The 18,050-nt window shown below is 54.6% G+C and overlaps 2 protein-coding genes across 5 annotated transcripts in view; both read left to right on the forward strand.

Annotated features, from left to right (window-relative positions):
• The window catches only part of SIN3A (SIN3 transcription regulator family member A), an 89,277-nt gene extending 85,985 nt beyond the window's left edge, over positions 1-3,292 (forward strand). For all 3 annotated transcript variants that reach the window (XM_010330850.3, XM_074392648.1, XM_003943002.4), the window contains one exon: positions 2,217-3,292. In XM_010330850.3, coding sequence (XP_010329152.1) covers positions 2,217-2,447 — 231 coding nt within the window. In that variant the 3' untranslated portion in view covers positions 2,448-3,292. The remainder of the gene's footprint in view (positions 1-2,216) is intronic.
• A 99-nt stretch (positions 3,293-3,391) lies between these two features.
• MAN2C1 (mannosidase alpha class 2C member 1) lies at positions 3,392-18,012 on the forward strand. Of its 2 annotated transcripts, none has more exons than XM_074392649.1 (26): positions 3,392-5,735; positions 6,015-6,140; positions 6,541-6,664; positions 7,548-7,618; positions 9,489-9,666; positions 9,969-10,158; positions 11,443-11,549; positions 11,738-11,848; positions 12,161-12,253; positions 12,387-12,503; positions 12,728-12,823; positions 12,918-13,063; positions 13,422-13,545; positions 13,910-14,031; positions 14,133-14,218; positions 14,348-14,503; positions 14,692-14,802; positions 14,930-15,062; positions 15,312-15,416; positions 15,500-15,656; positions 15,761-15,904; positions 16,906-17,015; positions 17,123-17,202; positions 17,358-17,506; positions 17,587-17,696; positions 17,775-18,012. In XM_074392649.1, the coding sequence occupies exons 1-26, from the start codon at positions 5,635-5,637 to the stop codon at positions 17,899-17,901; spliced, it is 3,174 nt and encodes a 1,057-aa protein (XP_074248750.1). In that variant the 5' UTR covers positions 3,392-5,634; the 3' UTR covers positions 17,902-18,012. The 2 variants fall into 2 exon arrangements, with proteins under 2 accessions (XP_074248750.1, XP_003943041.2); XM_003942992.4 differs by having other exon boundaries at positions 14,705-14,802; positions 14,968-15,062.
• Positions 18,013-18,050: the final 38 nt, after the last annotated feature.

Consider the following 18,050-nt stretch of genomic DNA (forward strand, 5'->3'; position numbering starts at 1 on the left):
CCCAAGGTTGCCTGAAGTTAGGAGGGTAGGCAGAGGCCACGTTGCGTTGTCTTAATAGGCCATGGTTTGGATTTTGATTGAGGTGCATTGGAACATTTGACAAAGATAGCTTGGACTGCTGTGAGGAGAGTGGAGGTGGCTATGCATTAAGTTGGAAGAGCAGAGACCACTCAAAAGGGTGCCCTGGTCCAAATGAGATGTGGGGACCACCCAGACTACCAGGGTGGTAGTGGAATTGCAAGAATTACATTGTAGATTTTTTTTATTTTTTTTTTATTTTTATTTTTTTTGAGACGGAGTTTCGCTCTTGTTACCCAGGCTTGAGTGCAATGGCGCGATCTCGGCTCACCGCAACCTCCGCCTCCTGGATTCAGGCAATTCTCCTGCCTCAGCCTCCTGAGTAGCTGGGATTACAGGCACGCGCCACCATGCCCAGCTAACTTTTTTGTATTTTTAGTAGAGACGGGGTTTCACCATGTTGACCAGGATGGTCTCGATCTCTTGACCTCGTGATCCACCCGCCTCGGCCTCCCAAAGTGCTGGGATTACAGGCGTGAGCCACCGCGTCCGGCAGTTTTGTTTATTTACTTATTTTTGAGACAGAGTTTCACTCTTGTCGCCTGGGCTGGAGTGTAGTGATGTGATCTCAGCTCACTGCATCCTCTGCCACAGTAGTTCAAGGGATTCTCCTGCCTCAGTCTCCCAAGTACCTGGCACACATGCACCACCACACCTGGCTAATTTTCTTTACTGTGTGTTGTGCGTCTACCTATCTCTGAAATGATTTGGGACACTGGGCAACACCAGTTTTGTCTTTGTATCTCTTCTAATATCCTTGCATGTGGGCACCAGTAAATTTTTACTGGGTGCATTGGTGGGAACAGAACCCCCCCCCAACAGAAGATCTGCCGTGGACTCTGCTTGCCAAGGCAGGGTAGCATAGTGGAGGGAGAGTGGGTTTTAAGCCCTTTGCTTTGCACTGTCTGGCTTAGAAGTGGATCTCTATGTTGATAGAAGAGATCAGCGACTCACTGGGTCCCACTCAGGATACATTAGAATCAGCTGGTTGCTGGTTTAAAATGCAGATTGGTAAAACCAAGGAAATGTGGGGGTTTTTTGTTTTTTGTCTTTTTTGAGACAGGGTTTGGCTCTGTCATCCAGGCTGGAGTGCAGTGGTGCGATCTTGGCTGACTGCACCCTCCACTTCCCGGCTCAAGCGATCCTCCTACTTCATCCTCCCTAGTAGCTGGGACTACAGGTGTGTGCCACCATGCCCAGTTAAATTTTGTATTTTTATGGAGATGGGGTTTTGCCATATTGCTCAGGCTGGTCTCGAACTCAAATGAACTGCCTGCCTTGGCCTCCCAGAGTACTAGGATTACGGGCATGAATCACTGTGCCTGGTCAGAAATGTGTATTTTTAACATGTTCCCTAGCTTATTCTAATGCATGCTAAAATTGAGAACAGTGAGCTTTCTCAGCCCAAAAACTGTGTTCGCATTTCTTTGCTGGCTTTATGGATTTTCACTAAAAATCCAAAAAAAAAAAAAATTTAGCTGGGCATGGTGGCGCGTGCCTGTAATCCCAGCTACTCAGGAGGCTGAGGCAGGAGAATTGCCTGAACCCAGGAGGCGGAGGTTGCGGTGAGCCGAGATCGCGCCATTGCACTCCAGCCTGGGTAACAAGAGCTGGCTTTATGTTTTACGTTCTTAACCCCTTTAACTTTTCTTTAAACAGAGAATTGTTTTTTTCCTTGGAGACAGAGTTTTACTTTTGTCACCCAGGCTGGAGTGTAGTGGTGCGATCTTGACTTAATGCTACCTCCGCCCTCCTGGGTTCAAGCAATTCTCCTGCCTCAGGCTCCTGAGTAACTGGGATTACAGGTGCCTGCCACCACACCTAGCTAATTTTTGTGGTTTTGGTAGAGAGAAGGTTTCACCATGTTGGCCAGGGTGGTCTTAAACTCCTGACTTCAGGTGATCTGCCCACCTCTGCCTCCCAAAGTGCTGGGATTACAGGCGTGAGCCACCACACCCGGCTGAGAATCTTTTTTTTAAAAAAAGAAAAAACAGTAATATCTAAGACTGAAGCCCACACCTTTCCTCTGCTCCTTTAGAAGAAAATTGGGCTTTGTATTTGAAGGGATCTTTTTTGGTTCTGCTTCATTTAATTAAAACAAAAAAATTTTTTTTTTTTTTTTTTTTTCGGTTTTGCAGTCCCATGAGCGTGTAAGCAAGCGTCTACATCAGAGATTCCAGGCCTGGGTAGATAAATGGACCAAGGAGCATGTGCCCCGTGAAATGGCAGCAGAAACCAGCAAGTGGCTCATGGGTGAGGGGCTGGAGGGCCTGGTGCCCTGTACCACCACCTGTGATACAGAGACCCTGCATTTTGTGAGCATTAACAAGTATCGTGTTAAATACGGCACAGTATTCAAAGCCCCTTAACTGCAAAGCCGGAGCAGATAACTTGGGGGGTGTGTGTGTGTGTGTGTGGGCCTGCCTATGCACTCACACACTGAAGAAACAAGGAAGATGCCTTTCAAGCCTCACTGGGCCTCTCTGGGACATGGCCACGTGACCTGTGTGTGGCTGGTGCAGCCTGGCGCCAAGTGGGCTACTTTAGGAACATGAATACCTTATAAAGCTGAAGCTGGAACTTTTCCCAAAGGGTTTTTGGTATAGCCTGCCTTGGAGGGGAAGGAAGTTCATGCAAGCAAGAACATGCCGTTTGCTTGCACACACCAGCAGAGCTAAGACTGGAGTCTCCTGTGGCCTAACTTTCAATGAGGGAACCGGATGCTGTTCACACTTTGACTGCTTGGAGATGCATTTACAAAACAAGCTGGGGAACGATTTAATACTCCGATGGATTGGAACTACGATGGTCACTGCTCCTCCTCTCCCCTCCCCACAAAAGGAAAAAAAAAACTGGATTTTTTTTTTTTTTTTTTTTTTTTTTCTGGTCACTTGAGCACATCTAAGATCACCCATTAGGTTTTATCTGGGACCTGCAGTTTGGCTTTGGGATAGATCATCTTGTGGATTTTATTCCTGACGAGTCCCTTGCTGCCTCCCTTTTTCTCTCCTCTGGTTCTCAGCCTCAACAAGTTCAGATCCGTCTTCCTTTTTAGCTCCCGTGGAACTGTTTTGTATCTGCCTCTTTACTAGTCTGCCCCAGTGCATCCGCCAGCTCCACTCTGTGACACACACACGCACACACACGATTTTAACTTGTTTTTTGTACATAATGTACATACTGTCAATTTTTTATTAAAAGAAATATGCTTTGATGTGCTAGCATAACTGCTCTAGCTTCTTGTGTACCATAGTACTATGTGGCTTCAGATTTAGTACCTATGAACAGATGTACAAGACATTTATTACACTTTTTACCAAAGGGAGTTACCATTGTAGTACTTTTGTGTAAAACTTGTCTTCCCCTTTGCCCCCGACTTTTTTTTTTTTTTTTTTTTTTTTTTTTTGTAAATAAATAAAGCTTGGTTCTTACTTTAAGGAATAAACTCTCAACCCATGTCCCTTGTCCTCACCAGAGAATATTGTGAAGCAGGGATTTTGGCTTCAGTTCCTTATCCAGGGTACAAACAGGATTTGCTTTAAATACTTGTTACTTGCACTCATTCCCAAATCAAAATATTCCAAAATCTTAGAATATTTCAGTCTTTTAGTGTATTTTTTTCCCCTTGTTCAACTATCTGAAAATATTTTATATTTGGGTAAGTTGTCAAGCTGTGTAGTTTGTATTTCTATATATTTTTTCTTAACATTGGTGATGGATGGGGGTGAGCAACTTAAATACCAAACCAGTATTTGGAAAAGTGTATAAAGCATGTGGTATACCTTATAAATGGGGTTGGGGGGGAGAGAATTTGAAATGGGATACCTATTTTTTTAATGACATAAATTTAAACTAGCAGACATTTAAACATGAATGATTAGGATTTTTCTATGTGGTTAAACTGGACTTTGTGAACAAAGACCAACTAAGCCCCTCCCAGTACTCTGGTCAATTTTTCTTCAGCAACCATTATGCAAGTCTCAGTTGTAACCAGCAGTGTTTCGGGTGTTTTATGTTTGCTTTTTAGTTAAAAATCTCCAACACCGCCACCAGAAAGAAAAACACTTTTTTTTGGCTCCTGAATTTTCAAAACGCATGGGAGACCGCTCTGATTTTAGGCTTTTATTATTGTTTAAAGACAAAGTCTTACTTTATCACTCATACTGGAATGCAGTGGCACAATCATAGCTCACTGCAGGCTTGACCTCCCAGGCTCAAGCAGATCCTCCCACCTCAGCCCCTTGAGTAGCTGCATGCCACCATGCCCGGCCAATTTTTTAGCTTTACGTAGAGACAAGGTCTTGCTATGCTGCCCAGGCTGGTCTCAAACTCCTGGCCTCAAGCCATCCTGCCACCTCAGCCTCCCAAAGGTCTGGGATTACAGGCGTGAACCACCAGACCTAACCTGATTTTAGGCTTTTTTGTATTGAGGAGCGGAGACTGTGAGCCAAAGTGTAGGGTGCTGGGGCAGTGACACCTGTCTGCAGGTCAGGATAGGAATTCAAGGCCAGTTCAAGAGAAAGTCCCAAACCACCAGTGCAGCCAACAGAAGAGGAAGTTTTACTTAGTACAGCCTGAGTTTTCAGAAGCAGCATTTTTATTCCTCCTGCTGTCTGACATCTGAGCTCCAAGCTCTAAACCCAATCTGTATTATATGCAGCAGAAGGTTATCTTTATTTTAAATTACGTTTGATATTCTGTACTTAAGTCACCTTTCCGTGTGATTTGCATTTGAAATGTTGTAAATTTGGTCAGTATTTCCATTAAAATATCAGGGCTAATCTTGTGTATTTTTTTTTTCTTCCTAATGATTTTATAGACAAAGACTCGGCAACCCCCGTAGGAAAAAAAAAAAATAAAGCTGCAGTAGAGTACTAGGGATGAGAATGAAACTGGAGGTCTGTTTCTGCTGTTACGGCTTCCCGGACTCTACAGTCCTGTATGGTGAAATACATTTTTCTGTTGTGATCAGCAATACCATGACTGTTTTGACATCTTAAACTCGTTTCCGAGTTTCTGGTGATGTGCAATGTATACTGATAGACATTGAGTAAAGCATGTAATCCTAGAAGTCGTGGTCACTTGGGCGTAAAGCTCTACCTTCCTGCTAACACCCTGACCTCCGTCCGGTATGAAAACACCCATTCTAGGCAGTCTGGCTCTCCACGTGAAGCCAACACCAGTTTCCGTGTTAACCGACAGCCAGAGGCAGAGGTCTCCCGGTTGCTGCTTCTGAGGCTGCCGAAGGGCCTCAGTTCTGTCCCGACACCTTTGAGAGTTCTAATAATCAGATTTCCCATTTTATTTTGAGATTTGCCCTGCAGCCCACTAGCTCGGGCGGCATAGGAGAGCCTCGAAAACGCAGTTTATAGCTTCCAACTCGGTTCAAGGTTCAGACGGCGGCACCCGGGCTTCCGAGATCACTGGTGTTCCACGAAAAGCTGCCCGGGACTGGAAGGCGCCCTCCGGACGCCGGAACCTTAGGCTTCCTGCCGTGGAGCGAAACGGCAGCACCAGAGGCCTTCCGGAAAGAGGAGCGAGAGCTCGGCGACGGCGATGGCAGCGGCGCCGGCTCTGAAGCACTGGCGCGCCACGCTGGAGCGGGTGGAGAAGTTCGTGTCGCCGCTCTACTTCACCGACTGTAACCTCCGCGGCAGGTGTGGTCCCGGGTCCCGGCCGCGGGCCGGCCGCATCCGTGCGCCTCAGCCTTTATTTCCGGGGGGAAACCCAAACTGCAGCCACCCGGGCCGGGGGACGAAGTGCCCGCTGCAGACAAGACGGGCCAGGGAGGAGGGGTAGGGCGTGGAGTGTGCCGTGGTCCGGCCAGGCAGCCCTCCTGGTGGAGGATCCAGGGAAAGCGCGGCCCCACCGGCCAGCTGGCCCCTGTCGGAAACGGAGCGGCCTCCGGCATGCGCCCACCGGTCGGTCCCACGCAGGCTTTTTGGGGCCAGCTGCCCCGTGGCCGCCCTTTCAAGCTTCCTGACAGCGGAGAGACTTCCCTACCAGGAGGCAGTCCAGCAGGCCTTCCGCCCGGCGCAGGTCGGCGACAGCTTCGGACCCACGTAGGTGACACCCAGTGGGTGGGCGGGGCCGGTGGGCCCGAGGCACGTCCCAGCCCAGCTCCTGGCCACGCCTTCGTTGTCCGCCCTCTGCCCTAGACAACTACGTGGGACTGAGCAGCACCCTTTGCTGGGAACAGCTCCCTGGTTCCTCAGCCTTCAGGGGAGGGTGTCATCCCCGCGTAGCCGCTTCTGAGCACCCTAACGGACCTCTGATAACCTCTGCCTCTTTCCTTTATCTTGCTGCTCACCTTGTTGCTCCTTTCTCGTGGCTCAAAGCTGAGTACCTTGTGACGCTGCAGATGCTTGGAGAGCCTGAGGCCCCTGCCAACGCTTTATCCAAGGTGTTGGATGTCAGGAGAGGGCTTCTACCTCTAGGCCGACCGCAACAGCTCTCTTGCAGATGGTGGACCTGCTGGTTCCGGGTGGAGCTGACCATCCCAGAGGCATGGGTGGGCCAGGAAGTTCACCTTCGCTGGGAAAGCGATGGAGAAGGTCTGGTGTGGCGTGATGGGGAGCCTGTCCAGGTGAGGAGCCCTACCGTACGGCCAGGTATGGCCATATTTCAGCCCTGAAATGACCACAGCCCTTCTCCTGTAGACGCTGGAGAAGCCACAGCTAAGTGGCATCACAGGGTGGAATCACAGTTTCAGGACTAGGGAAATTGCCATTTTGGCATCTGTGTAATTGGGCCTTAGTCTTTGTTATATGTAATACAAACTTATAGGCAAACACTTCAAACAGTTCTAGATAAAGTAATGGATCGTCCCCCATCACCCATCCCATTCCCCAGCTATAACCAATGTTAAGTGTCTTGTTCATTCTCCAGCCTCATCAGGTTTAGTCCTTATACTCCTATGTGGTAGGTCTTTATACTCATTTACAGATTAAGATACTGAGATGTGTAGAGGTTAGTTCACTCACTCAGGTTCACACAGCTTCCATTTCAAATCGGATTGACTCTCAGTCTGGGGTCAAGACTGTTTCTCCTTTTCTCCCTCCCTTTACTGGCTCAGCAAATATCCCCTGGTGTCCATTCTGGGCCAGACCCTTAAGCTCTAGGGTATAGAAGGGAATGCGGCAAACCTGCTCCTGGCTTCATAGAGTTTCTTTTCAGATATTTATTTAGGGGTGCAGAGGCCACCAGAAACCACACTCAGGCCACCTAACCCTTTCTCAGTACCCTTCCCCTAAGACCATGGGCTTTGCCACTAGGAAACAGGGGCTATTTGGTGGTCATGGTGCCAGCTGCCGTGGGAGTTGGGGCATCTGCCAGGGGTCCCTGATCTGCCAATCTTGACCCTGCTTGACAGGAAGGAACCAGAGCTGGGGACCAGTGGGGACCAGAACACTTTACCTGAGCTGTCCAAAGGCTTCAAGCCTTATCTCTTTCACTCCCCTTCCTACTAGGGTTTAACCAAAGAGGGTGAGAAGACCAGCTATGTCGTGACTGACCGGCTGGGGGAAGGAGACCCCCGAAGGTGAGTCCCTGTGCTCTGGTTAACCAGTGCTGTCAGGGAGGGAGTACCAGTGAGTGAGGAGTAGCTGAGGCCCGGAGTGATCTCAGAAGTACCCCTCTGCTCCAGCACAGTCATCCTTACATCTCATCACTTGCTTTTAGAAAGCATGATTTTTTCCTAACCATAAAAATAATGGGCTGGGTGCAGTGACCCACACTACCTGGGAGGCTGAGGTGGGAGGGTCACCTGAGCCCAGGAGGTCAGGGCTACAGTGAACCATGATCACACCACTGCACTACAGCCTGGGTGACAGAGTGAGACCTTGTCTCAAAAATAATAATAATGTTTGCCTTCTTGTGGTAAATACAGGAAACCACACAGAAGCAAACTGCTACCGTTACTCCACTCCCTAGGATAGAGATGGCCATTACTAACATCTCAGCATCCATGTTCTTCTTTTTAGAAACGAAGCCTCCCTCTGTCACCGAGGCTGGAGTGCAGTGGTTCAATATTGGCTCACTGCAACTTCTGCCTCCCAGGTTCAAGCGATTCTCATGCCTCAGTCTCCTGAGTAGCTGGGATTACAGGTGTGTGCCACCACGCCCAGCTAGTTTTTGAATTTTTATTAGAGACGAGGTTTCACCGTGTTGGCCAGGCTGGTCTCAAACTCTTGACCTCAGGTAATCTGCCCGCCTCAACTTCCCAAAGTGCTGGAATTACATGTGTGAGCCACCACACCTGGCCCAGTATTCATGTTCTTGGTGTATCTTTTCGGCATAGTTTTTATTCGTTCAGATTCTGTTTCCTATTGTATCCTGAGTTCTTACGTTCCACATCATAACGTGGACGTTGGATGACACCATTAAAAACACTTCTTAGAGGCCAGGCGCGGTGGCTCAAGCCTGTAATCCCAGCACTTTGGGAGGCCAAGGCGGGTGGATCACGAGGTCAAAAGATCGAGACCATCCCGGTCAACATGATGAAACCCCGTCTCTACTAAAAATCAAAAAAAAAAAAAAAAAAAAAATTAGCTGGGCATGGTGGCGCGTGCCTGTAATCCCAGCTACTCAGGAGGCTGAGGCAGGAGAATTGCCTGAACCCAGGAGGCGGAGGTTGCGGTGAGCCGAGATCGCGCCATTGCACTCCAGCCTGGGTAACAAGAGCGAAACTCCGTCTCAAAAAAAAAACCAAAAAAAACAAAAGAAAGACTTCTTAGACATTATGATTGTGTTTTATATTGATTGAACATTTCAAATGCTTCCAGATACTGGAAGTATGGGGGTGAATAAAATAGTCCTTGACAACAAAGGGAGACAGATATACTCACATAGGACAGCGCTGAGGGCTCTGGAAGGAAATCTGGGGTGCTCCATTGAGGACTCTGCTCTAGACTTAGCGGGGAAGTGAGGTCAGGAAGCACTCCCTGAGGAAGTCATGTTTGCTCTCTGAAGACTGAGTATGGCAGCACCCAGCCCAGCCTGTTCTCCAGTGAATGGCCTGCCCATGTTGGCCATGCTGGTTTTAGATCTTCGGTCTGAAAGTTCGAGCCTGAGAGATCCAAACATGCTTTTAATATGCAAAGAGGCTTCCAAGGCCAAGGCAGTGCTTTGCAAAGACAACTTCGGAAATATCTAAGACTAAACAGTATCATTTAGATGATTACAAACTTTGCTACTTATCCTCCCTGACAGCAGGCCATGGGATCCATCTGGTGTTTCTGGCACAGCCCTCCCACATGCACTCTTAATGTACTGGGGGATCCTCTGGGTGGTGGATCCTGGAGGCAGACAGGTTGGGCTCAGCGGGATGCCTTCTGGGTGCCCCCTCCCCAAGTGCCCCCCAGAGTCCTGTGCCACGGTCTCGGCCTGAGGCTGCCTCCCCATGTTTATAGCCTCACCCTCTATGTGGAAGTGGCCTGCAATGGGCTCCTGGGGGCCGGGAAGGGAAGCATGATTGCAGCGCCTGACCCTGAGAAGATGTTCCAGCTGAGCCGGGCTGAGCTGGCCGTGTTCCACCGGGATGTCCACAATCTCTTGGTAGATCTGGAGCTGCTTCTGGGCATAGCCAAGGTAATTGACACCCCCTGGACCCTCTGGTACCTCTAGAGCCCTGCTCCAAGAAGGCTGTTTCTTGGGTCAGGTAAGTGGGACTCTGGGAATCCAGAGTAGGAAGAGGGTTTCCACCTGCTTGAGGGTTGAGAGAGTTTTCCTATTTGAAGGGGAGAAGGGAAGATGGTGCTGAGCAGGGGGACCAGCAGGGAAGAAGGGTTAGAGGTCAGGGGACCTCTGCCGAGAGCCCTGAGGAGGTCAGTGGGACTGATGGTCTGGAAGCCATGCTTGAGAAGGGGATTCAGGGCGGGACCCTCCTGCAGGGCCTCGGGGAGGGCAACCAGCGCAGCTTCCAGGCCCTGTACACGGCCAACCAGATGGTGAACATGTGTGACCCTGCCCAGCCCGAGACCTTCCCGGTGGCCCAGGCCCTGGCCTCCAGGTTCTTTGGCCAACGCGGAGGTGAAAGCCAGCACACCATTCATGCCACAGGGCACTGCCACATTGATACAGGTAGGACAGCAGCTGGTTGGGCTGGCTGGGGAGGCGGGAGTGCCCTTGAAGACCTGGATGTGCCCTAGAAGCACTTGTGTGATGCTCAGCAAGTTCTTGCCCCTCTTGAACCTCAGTATTCCCCATCTGTAAAATGGGGCAGAGGAAGCTGGACTGTGGGCTCTGCTTGCTGTGGATTCATTTTTTCTTTCTTTCTTTCCTTTTTTTTTTTTTTTTTTTTTTTTTTTGTGATGGAGTCTCACTCTTGTCACCCAGGCTGGAGTGCAGTGGCGTGATCTCGGCTCACTGCAACCTCCACCTCGAGTTCAAGCGATTTTCTTGCTTCAGCCCCGTTGGGTAGCTGGGACTCTAAGTGCATGTTACCACACCTGGCTAATTTTTGTATTTTTAGTAGAGATGGGGTTTCACCATGTTGGCCAGGCTGGCCTTGAACTCTGGACCTCGGGTGATCCGCCTGCCTTGGCCTCCCATCCTTGGCTGAGATTACAGGCATGAGCCACCATGCCCGGCCTCATTTATTCTTTCAACAAAGTCTGTTGCCTCATGGGGCCCGTGCTAGATATTGGGGGTAGGATTACAGAGGCGGATGATCACAGAATCAGCAGGCAGAGTCGGTGTGATGTTGGTGGGGAGTCTGGAGCACTGGAGAGCACAGACGAGGTACTTACACCAGCTGGGTGCGGGGATTCTAGAGGCTTCCTGGACAAGCTTGCAGTGTCTGAGTTTGATGGGGAATCCACGTTTTTAACAAGCTCCTGAAGGTATTGATTCTGATGCAGCTGAAGTTTTGGGATCACAGAACAAGGGCTTTCTCTGCTGTGCCGAGATGTAGGGTGTGAGAGGTTTGGGGCTGGTCAGGAAGGAACTGTGGCCTGGGGGTCAGGAGAGCCTATAGCACCTCTGTCAGGCCAGCTGGCTCCATTCTGGGGGCCATGCCCCTGTTCCCAGGTCTCCGCCAAGTGTGTGCCGGAGCAGGGTAGTGCCTGCTGCCTCTCATAGGATCCTCTTGGGGGTATCTAATAACCCAAGTGGACTGAGGCTATTCCGGGACCTGGAGCCTCCATTTCCTGAGCTGTATCGTTGGTCTTACAGCACTGCCAGCCTCCTGTCCCCAGCCCCTCCTCCCACCTCGCTGGAGTGAAGTGACCTTTCAGGAAGGACACCAGGGGGCCCTCCAGGATGAAGGGCCTGGGATGGGAGTGGGGCTAGGTGACCCTCTGGCTTCCCAGCCTGGGCCTGCTCGGCCTTGACGCTCCCTCCGCCCTCCACCCCGTCCCCATCTAGCCTGGCTTTGGCCCTTCAAGGAGACCGTGAGGAAATGTGCCCGGAGCTGGGTGACCGCCCTGAAGCTCATGGAGCGGAACCCTGAGTTCATCTTCGCCTGCTCCCAGGTCAGAGGGACAGCTGCAGGGGGCAGGGGAGGCACGTGCCCCTCCCTGGAGCTCCACAGGCCCTGAGGGCTTCCCGGGCCTGGGGCCAGGGCTGCTCCTCACCCTCAGCCACTCACTGGGTCCCAGATGCTTGGCCCTGGGTGGGGCCCTCGTCACTCTGGGCCCAGCTCCCCTCAACCTGCCCACAGGCGCAGCAGCTGGAGTGGGTGAAGAGCCACTACCCCGGCCTGTACTCCCGCCTCCAGGAGTTTGCCTCCCGTGGGCAGTTTGTGCCCGTGGGGGGCACCTGGGTGGAGATGGTAAGTGCACTGGGAGCCCCTCAGCCTTGAACCCTGTGATGACGGCCTTCCCTCAGGTGGCCCCAGCCCTCCTGCTTTGTTGGTGACTCTGCAGGCCACTCGGTTCCCCTCTGGGGCAAGGCTGGCTCATCAGTCCCTGGGATACCCCAGGCGCCGCCCGAGGCAGATGGCCAGTCAGGCCTGAAGGACGACGGGCACTTCCTGAGGTCCGGCTGGAGCGCCCGTGTCGGAGCAGCCCGGGCTTCTCCTGCAGGGTGGGGCTGGCCTGAGCGCCTGCTGCTCCCCATCTGCCTCCCACTCCCTTCACTCCAGGACGGGAACCTGCCCAGTGGAGAGGCCATGGTGAGGCAGTTTATGCAGGGCCAGAACTTCTTTCTGCAGGAATTTGGGAAGATGTGCTCCGAGGTAGGCCGAGAGCCACGGCAGCAGGCTGTGGGCAGGTGGGGCTGGCCTGCGCTGCAGAGTGCTGAGGGGCTGAGGTCGAGGGGAGGCCGCTGGGAGCCCCGGTTCCTGCACTCCCGGACCCTCTCCCCTGCAGTTCTGGCTGCCGGACACCTTCGGCTACTCAGCACAGCTCCCCCAGATCATGCGTGGCTGTGGCATCAGGCGTTTTCTCACCCAGAAATTGAGCTGGAATTTGGTGAACTCCTTCCCGGTGAGCAGGCAGGCCCCTGGGGGGTCAGGGTCAGAGTGGGCCTCAGTGCCAGCTGGCCCATTTGCCTCTCCCCCTTTTTGAGGGGTCCCAAAGAGACCACCGAACCCTCCCCCACAGACAGCGGGTCACACAGCAGGTAGGGGCAGGACGAAGTCTGGAGGTTCCGCCTCTGCCTCAGCCCTGACTCTGGCCACTCCACCCTGCCTCTGTTTCCCTGCCGGTAGCACCATACCTTTTTCTGGGAGGGGCTGGATGGCTCCCGTGTCCTGGTCCACTTCCCACCTGGCGACTCGTATGGGATGCAGGGCAGCGTGGAGGAGGTGAGGGGTCGCCTCGTGTGCCGGGGCGGGGGCAGGCTGGGGAGGGCGGGCTTGTTCCAGGCTGACCCACGCCGACCTGCCCTCACCTGTCCAGGTGCTGAAGACCGTGGCCAACAACCGGGACAAGGGGCGGGCCAACCACAGTGCCTTTCTCTTCGGCTTTGGGGATGGGGGTGGCGGCCCTACTCAGACCATGCTGGACCGCCTGAGGCGCCTGAGCAATACGGACGGGCTGCCCAGGTCAGGCCAGGCCTCGGCTCTCCTTCAGCCCCATCCCGGGCCCTTGCCGGGAGCCCTGCCTTCCCTCAGACATGGGGCCCACCCCTCCTCTGGACCTTGTCCTGTTCCAATCCTAGACCATGGGCTCCTCCAAACTTCCACCCTGAGGTTGGGGGGAAGCTGAAGGTGGTAAGGGCTCCAGCCCACCAGCGAGAACAGCTCTCCTATGGCGTCCAGGGCTGGCGTTGTGTGGACGGGGAGCTTTCTAGAGTGGCTCCTGTCTGTAGTAGGGGCTGGATCCTTTTTCTGCTCTGGTGTGGAAGAAGGGGTAGCCATGTGGTCTCCAGGGCTGGGACAGCCAGGCTTGTGGTCTCCTCAGGGTGCAGCTGTCTTCTCCAAGGAAGCTCTTCTCAGCGCTGGAGAGCGGCTCCGGGCAGCTGTGCACGTGGGTTGGGGAGCTCTTCCTGGAGCTGCACAATGGCACCTACACCACCCACGCGCAGGTCAGGGACTGGCTGCCGGGCCATGCAGGGAGGGTGTGGCCTTGATCTGCAGAGGGTCAGAGAAGGCAGAGGGGGACACAGCCCAGGCCAGGCCTCGGAGAAGAGGGTCACGTTCCAGGAAGTTTGGAGGAGAGGAGTCCAAGACCTGGGTTGGCCACGAAAGCGTGGAGGAGGCAGTGCCTCTAAAGCAAGAGGGGTTTGGGCTTCAGGGAAAAGAGGGAAAGCATTTGAGGCCGGTCACCCGCCAGAGGCCTCTTCACGAGGCCCCGGGGAGCCCTCAGGGATGCTGAGCACGGGAGGGCTTTGGAAGGTGTCCTGGGACACTTACGCAGGCTCCAGACTGATCCTCCCATCCCGGACTCAGATCAAGAAGGGGAACCGGGAATGTGAGCGGATCCTGCACGACGTGGAGCTGCTCAGCAGCCTGGCCCTGGCCCGCAGTGCCCAGTTCCTATACCCAGCAGCCCAGCTGCAGCACCTCTGGAGGTCAGCCCGGGTCTGCCCCTGCCGCCCGCCTGACGGCTCATTGCGGACACCTCTGTGGCTGCCCCTCCCACCCTTTCCATCCCTGCCCTTGGCCCCTACAGGCTCCTGCTTCTGAACCAGTTCCACGATGTGGTGACCGGAAGCTGCATCCAGATGGTGGCAGAGGATGCCCTGCGCCACTATGAAGGTTGGGTTCACAATAGTCCCGCCCGCTCTCTCCAACCGTAGGGCTGAGCCTGGAGGGTCTCGCCTGTGGGATACTCATGGGCCCATTCCAGACCTGTTGCCCACCCATGACCAGCCAGCCTCTCCTCAGACATCCGTTCCCATGGCAATACGCTGCTCAGCAACGCGGCCGCAGCCCTGTGTGCCGGGGAGCCAGGTCCCGAGGGCCTCCTCATCGCCAACACCCTGCCCTGGACGCGCACCGAAGTAATGGCCCTGCCCAAGCCGGGTGGAGCCCACAGCCTAGGTACGAGCTGGGGGGAAGGGGTGCTGCTGCGGCAGGGAGGGTGGAGGCCAGACGGGTCAGGCCTGGGATAGCCCTGGGGGTCTGTGCCCTGGGTGCCCCAGATTGGGGAGTAGCAGCACATCCCCCACCACCCCACCCCTGCCTATGCAAGCTTCCTGGAAGGTCAGGGAGGCTGCACTGATGCCCAGGCCTCACCCCTAGCTCTGGTGACAGTGCCCAGCATGGGCTATGCTCCTGTTCCCGTCCCCACTTCGCTGCAGCCCCTGCTGCCCCAGCAGCCTGTGTTCGTAGTGCAGGAGGTGAGTCCTGCCTGCCCTGGGGGTAGGAGCGGTGCTTTCTAACCCAACCCGGGTCCTGACTTCCTCTGCCTGGAGCAAGGGGTGAGGCGGGGCTGGGGCTGGGCTGGGAGGACTTTGGCGTGGGAAGCCCCTGCAAACTCAGCCTCAAGGCCTCCTCCCACAAAGACTGATGGCTCCGTGACTCTGGACAATGGCATCATCCGAGTGAAGCTGGATCCGACTGGCCGCCTGACGTCCTTGGTCCTGGTGGCCTCTGGCAGGTGCCAACTCCTCACTGCCCTTTCCCAGTGCCCGGCAAATAGATCCCAGCCTGCTTCCTCTCTCCCATGGCCACAGCACTGCCCACAGCAACCCACCAGTGGGTCCGGGCTGGAGCCCACACCTGGGGCAGGGCAGGCTGGGCGGTAGTCCCCTGTCAGCTGGGACTGCTCACTCCACCCTTCCCCACCAAACGCAGCTGGAGGGAACGAAGTCAGATGGTTGTAGGCACCAATCCCATGTTCTTCCAGGGAGGCCATTGCTGAGGGTGCCGCGGGGAACCAGTTCGTGCTGTTCGATGATGTCCCCTTGTACTGGGATGCGTGGGACGTCATGGACTACCACCTGGAGACACGGTACGGGCCGGGCAGCACGTGGGGAGGGTGGAGGTGGTGGAAACACAGGCTGCTCTGGCTCAGTGTGTCCACTCCTCCCATAGGAAGCCTGTGCTGGGCCAGCCGGGGACCCTGGCAGTGGGCACCGAGGGCGGCCTGCGGGGCAGCGCCTGGTTCTTGCTGCAGATCAGCCCCAATAGTCGGCTTAGCCAGGAGGTCGTGCTGGACGTTGGCTGCCCCTATGTCCGTTTCCACACTGAGGTAGCAAGGGGGTCAGGGGGTGGCTGTTTTCCCCAAGCATGCTTGGTAAGGAGGGGGCAGCCCCAGGCCAGGGCCTTACTCCCCCCGCTCCATCCCGCTCCAAGGTGCACTGGCATGAGGCCCACAAGTTTCTGAAGGTGGAGTTCCCGGCTCGTGTGCGGAGTTCCCAGGCCACCTATGAGATCCAGTTCGGGCACCTGCAGCGGCCCACCCACTACAACACCTCTTGGGACTGGGCTCGATTTGAGGTCTGACGTGGCAGGGTGGGGGTGGCCTTGGACTCCTCCCTGGCTGGGGAGACTGGTCGTTTTGTACGGGCTGAGAAGGAAGAGGATAATCAACATTTGCTGCTTCCGAACATGTGCATTGTACTAAACACTTGACATTGGCCGGGCGCAGTAGCTCATGCCTGTAATGCCAAGGGAGGCCACGGCAGGCAGATCACCTGAGGTCGGGAGTTCAAGACCAGCCTAGCCAACATGGAGAAACCCTGTCCCTATTAAAAACACAAAAATTAGGCTGGGCGCGGTGGCTCAAGCCTGTAATCCCAGCACTTTGGGAGGCCGAGGCGGGTGGATCACGAGGTCAAGAGATCGAGACCATCCTGGTCAACATGGTGAAACCCCGTCTCTACTAAAAATACAAAAAACTAGCTGGGCATGGTGGTGCGTGCCTGTAGTCCCAGCTACTCGGGAGGCTGAGGCAGGAGAATTGCCTGAACCCAGGAGGCGGAGGTTGCGGTGAGCCGAGATCGCGCCATTGCACTCCAGCCTGGGTAACAAGAGCGAAACTCTGTCTCAAAAACAAAAAAAACAAAAACAAAACACAAAACACAAAAATTAGCCGGGTATGGTGGCACATGCCTGTTATCCCAGCTACTTGGGAGGCTGAGGCAGGAGAATCACTTGAACCCGGGAGGCAGAGGTTGCAGTGAGCAGAGATCATACCACTGCACTCCAGCCTGGGCAACAGACTTGAGACTGTCTCAAAAAAAAAAAAAAAAAAAAAAAAAAAATCCTAAAAAACTTAACATTTCATTTGATACAATCATTTGGTGGAGTGAGTACTATTATTTATTCCTGTTTCTCAGATAAGGAAACTGAGGCTTAGGCAGGTAGGGTGACATGCCCAGGGCCCCCTAGAGTGGGAGCTGGAGTTGGGTTGTGTGGTTCTAGAGCGTGCGCCCCAAGTGACGGGAGCTCTGGGAGTCTGGACACAGGGCCAGCACGTGTGTCGGGTCTGCCCTCAGGTGTGGGCCCACCGCTGGATGGATCTGTCAGAGCACGGCTTCGGGCTGGCCCTGCTCAACGACTGCAAGTACGGTGCCTCCGTGCGAGGCAGCACCCTCAGCCTCTCCCTGTGAGTGGGGTACCTACCAGGCCTGGGAGCTGGCAGGGGGACATGGGTCTTCCCGGCCGAAATTCCACCGGCTTCAGCCTGACCCCTGCCCGCCCTCCTCACCCCAGCTTGCGGGCACCTAAAGCCCCAGACGCTACCGCTGACATGGGGCGCCACGAGTTCACCTACGCGCTGATGCCGCACAAGGGTGAGTGCTGGGGACGGCGGGGCCTCCCTGCAGCCCGAGACACCTCTCTGCCCTTCTCTGCACACAAACCCCAGCAGCCTGGCTCCCTGCCCTCCTAGGGATGTGGGAGGGAAACCCCGATGCTCCACCAGCATCGCTTTCTGGTTGTATCCCAGGCTCTTTCCAGGATGCTGGCGTTATTCAGGCTGCCTACAGCCTCAGCTTCCCCCTGTTGGCTCTGCCGGCCCCGGGCCCAGCTCCCGCCACCTCCTGGAGTGCCTTTTCCCTGTCTTCACCCGCTGTCGTATTGGAGACGGTCAAGCAGGCAAGGGGTGGGATGTGTGGGGGGCGAGGTCCTGGACTGGGCGCCCCTCAGCCTCGCCCAACAGCCGCGTCCCTTTGCAGGCCGAGAGCAGTCCGCAGAGCCGCTCACTGGTCCTGAGGTTGTACGAATCCCACGGTAGCCACGTGGACTGCTGGTTGCACCTGTCGCTGCCGGTTCAGGAGGCCGTCCTGTAAGTGGCGCTGCGAGGGGTGCTGGCGGGGGTAGGTCCTGCCCTGGCAGAGCCCTCATGGCCCCTCCTGTTCTCCAGCTGCGACCTCTTGGAGCGACCAGACCCTGCTGGCCACTTGCCCCTTCGCGACAACCGCCTGAAGCTCACCTTTTCTCCCTTCCAAGTGCTGTCCCTGTTGCTCGTGCTCCAGCCTCCGCCACACTGAGTCCCTGGGGCTGGGGTTTTGTTTGTGGGAGGCTTTGGGGACTCCTAATTTCTGCTTTCCCAGCCTAAAACAGGGATCAGTCTCTTGCCGAATAAATTCCTGGATGAGGAACCTGCTGGTAACCGCTGCCCACTCCTCTTAGGGCCATC

The sequence above is a fragment of the Saimiri boliviensis genome, chromosome 2 (genome assembly GCF_048565385.1).
Source record: "Saimiri boliviensis isolate mSaiBol1 chromosome 2, mSaiBol1.pri, whole genome shotgun sequence".
NCBI classification, from domain to species: Eukaryota; Metazoa; Chordata; class Mammalia; order Primates; family Cebidae; genus Saimiri; species Saimiri boliviensis.

Excerpts from the sequence above, each read along its gene's own strand:
- MAN2C1 (XM_074392649.1), top strand. The coding sequence starts at position 5,635 with ATGGCAGCGGCGCCGGCTCTGAAGCACTGGCGCGCCACGCTGGAGCGG. Across the intron at positions 13,064-13,421 it reads AATACGGACGGGCTGCCCAG|GGTGCAGCTGTCTTCTCCAA; the intron begins GTCAGGCCAGGC and ends TGGTCTCCTCAG. Across the intron at positions 15,657-15,760 it reads ATGTCCGTTTCCACACTGAG|GTGCACTGGCATGAGGCCCA; the intron begins GTAGCAAGGGGG and ends TCCCGCTCCAAG.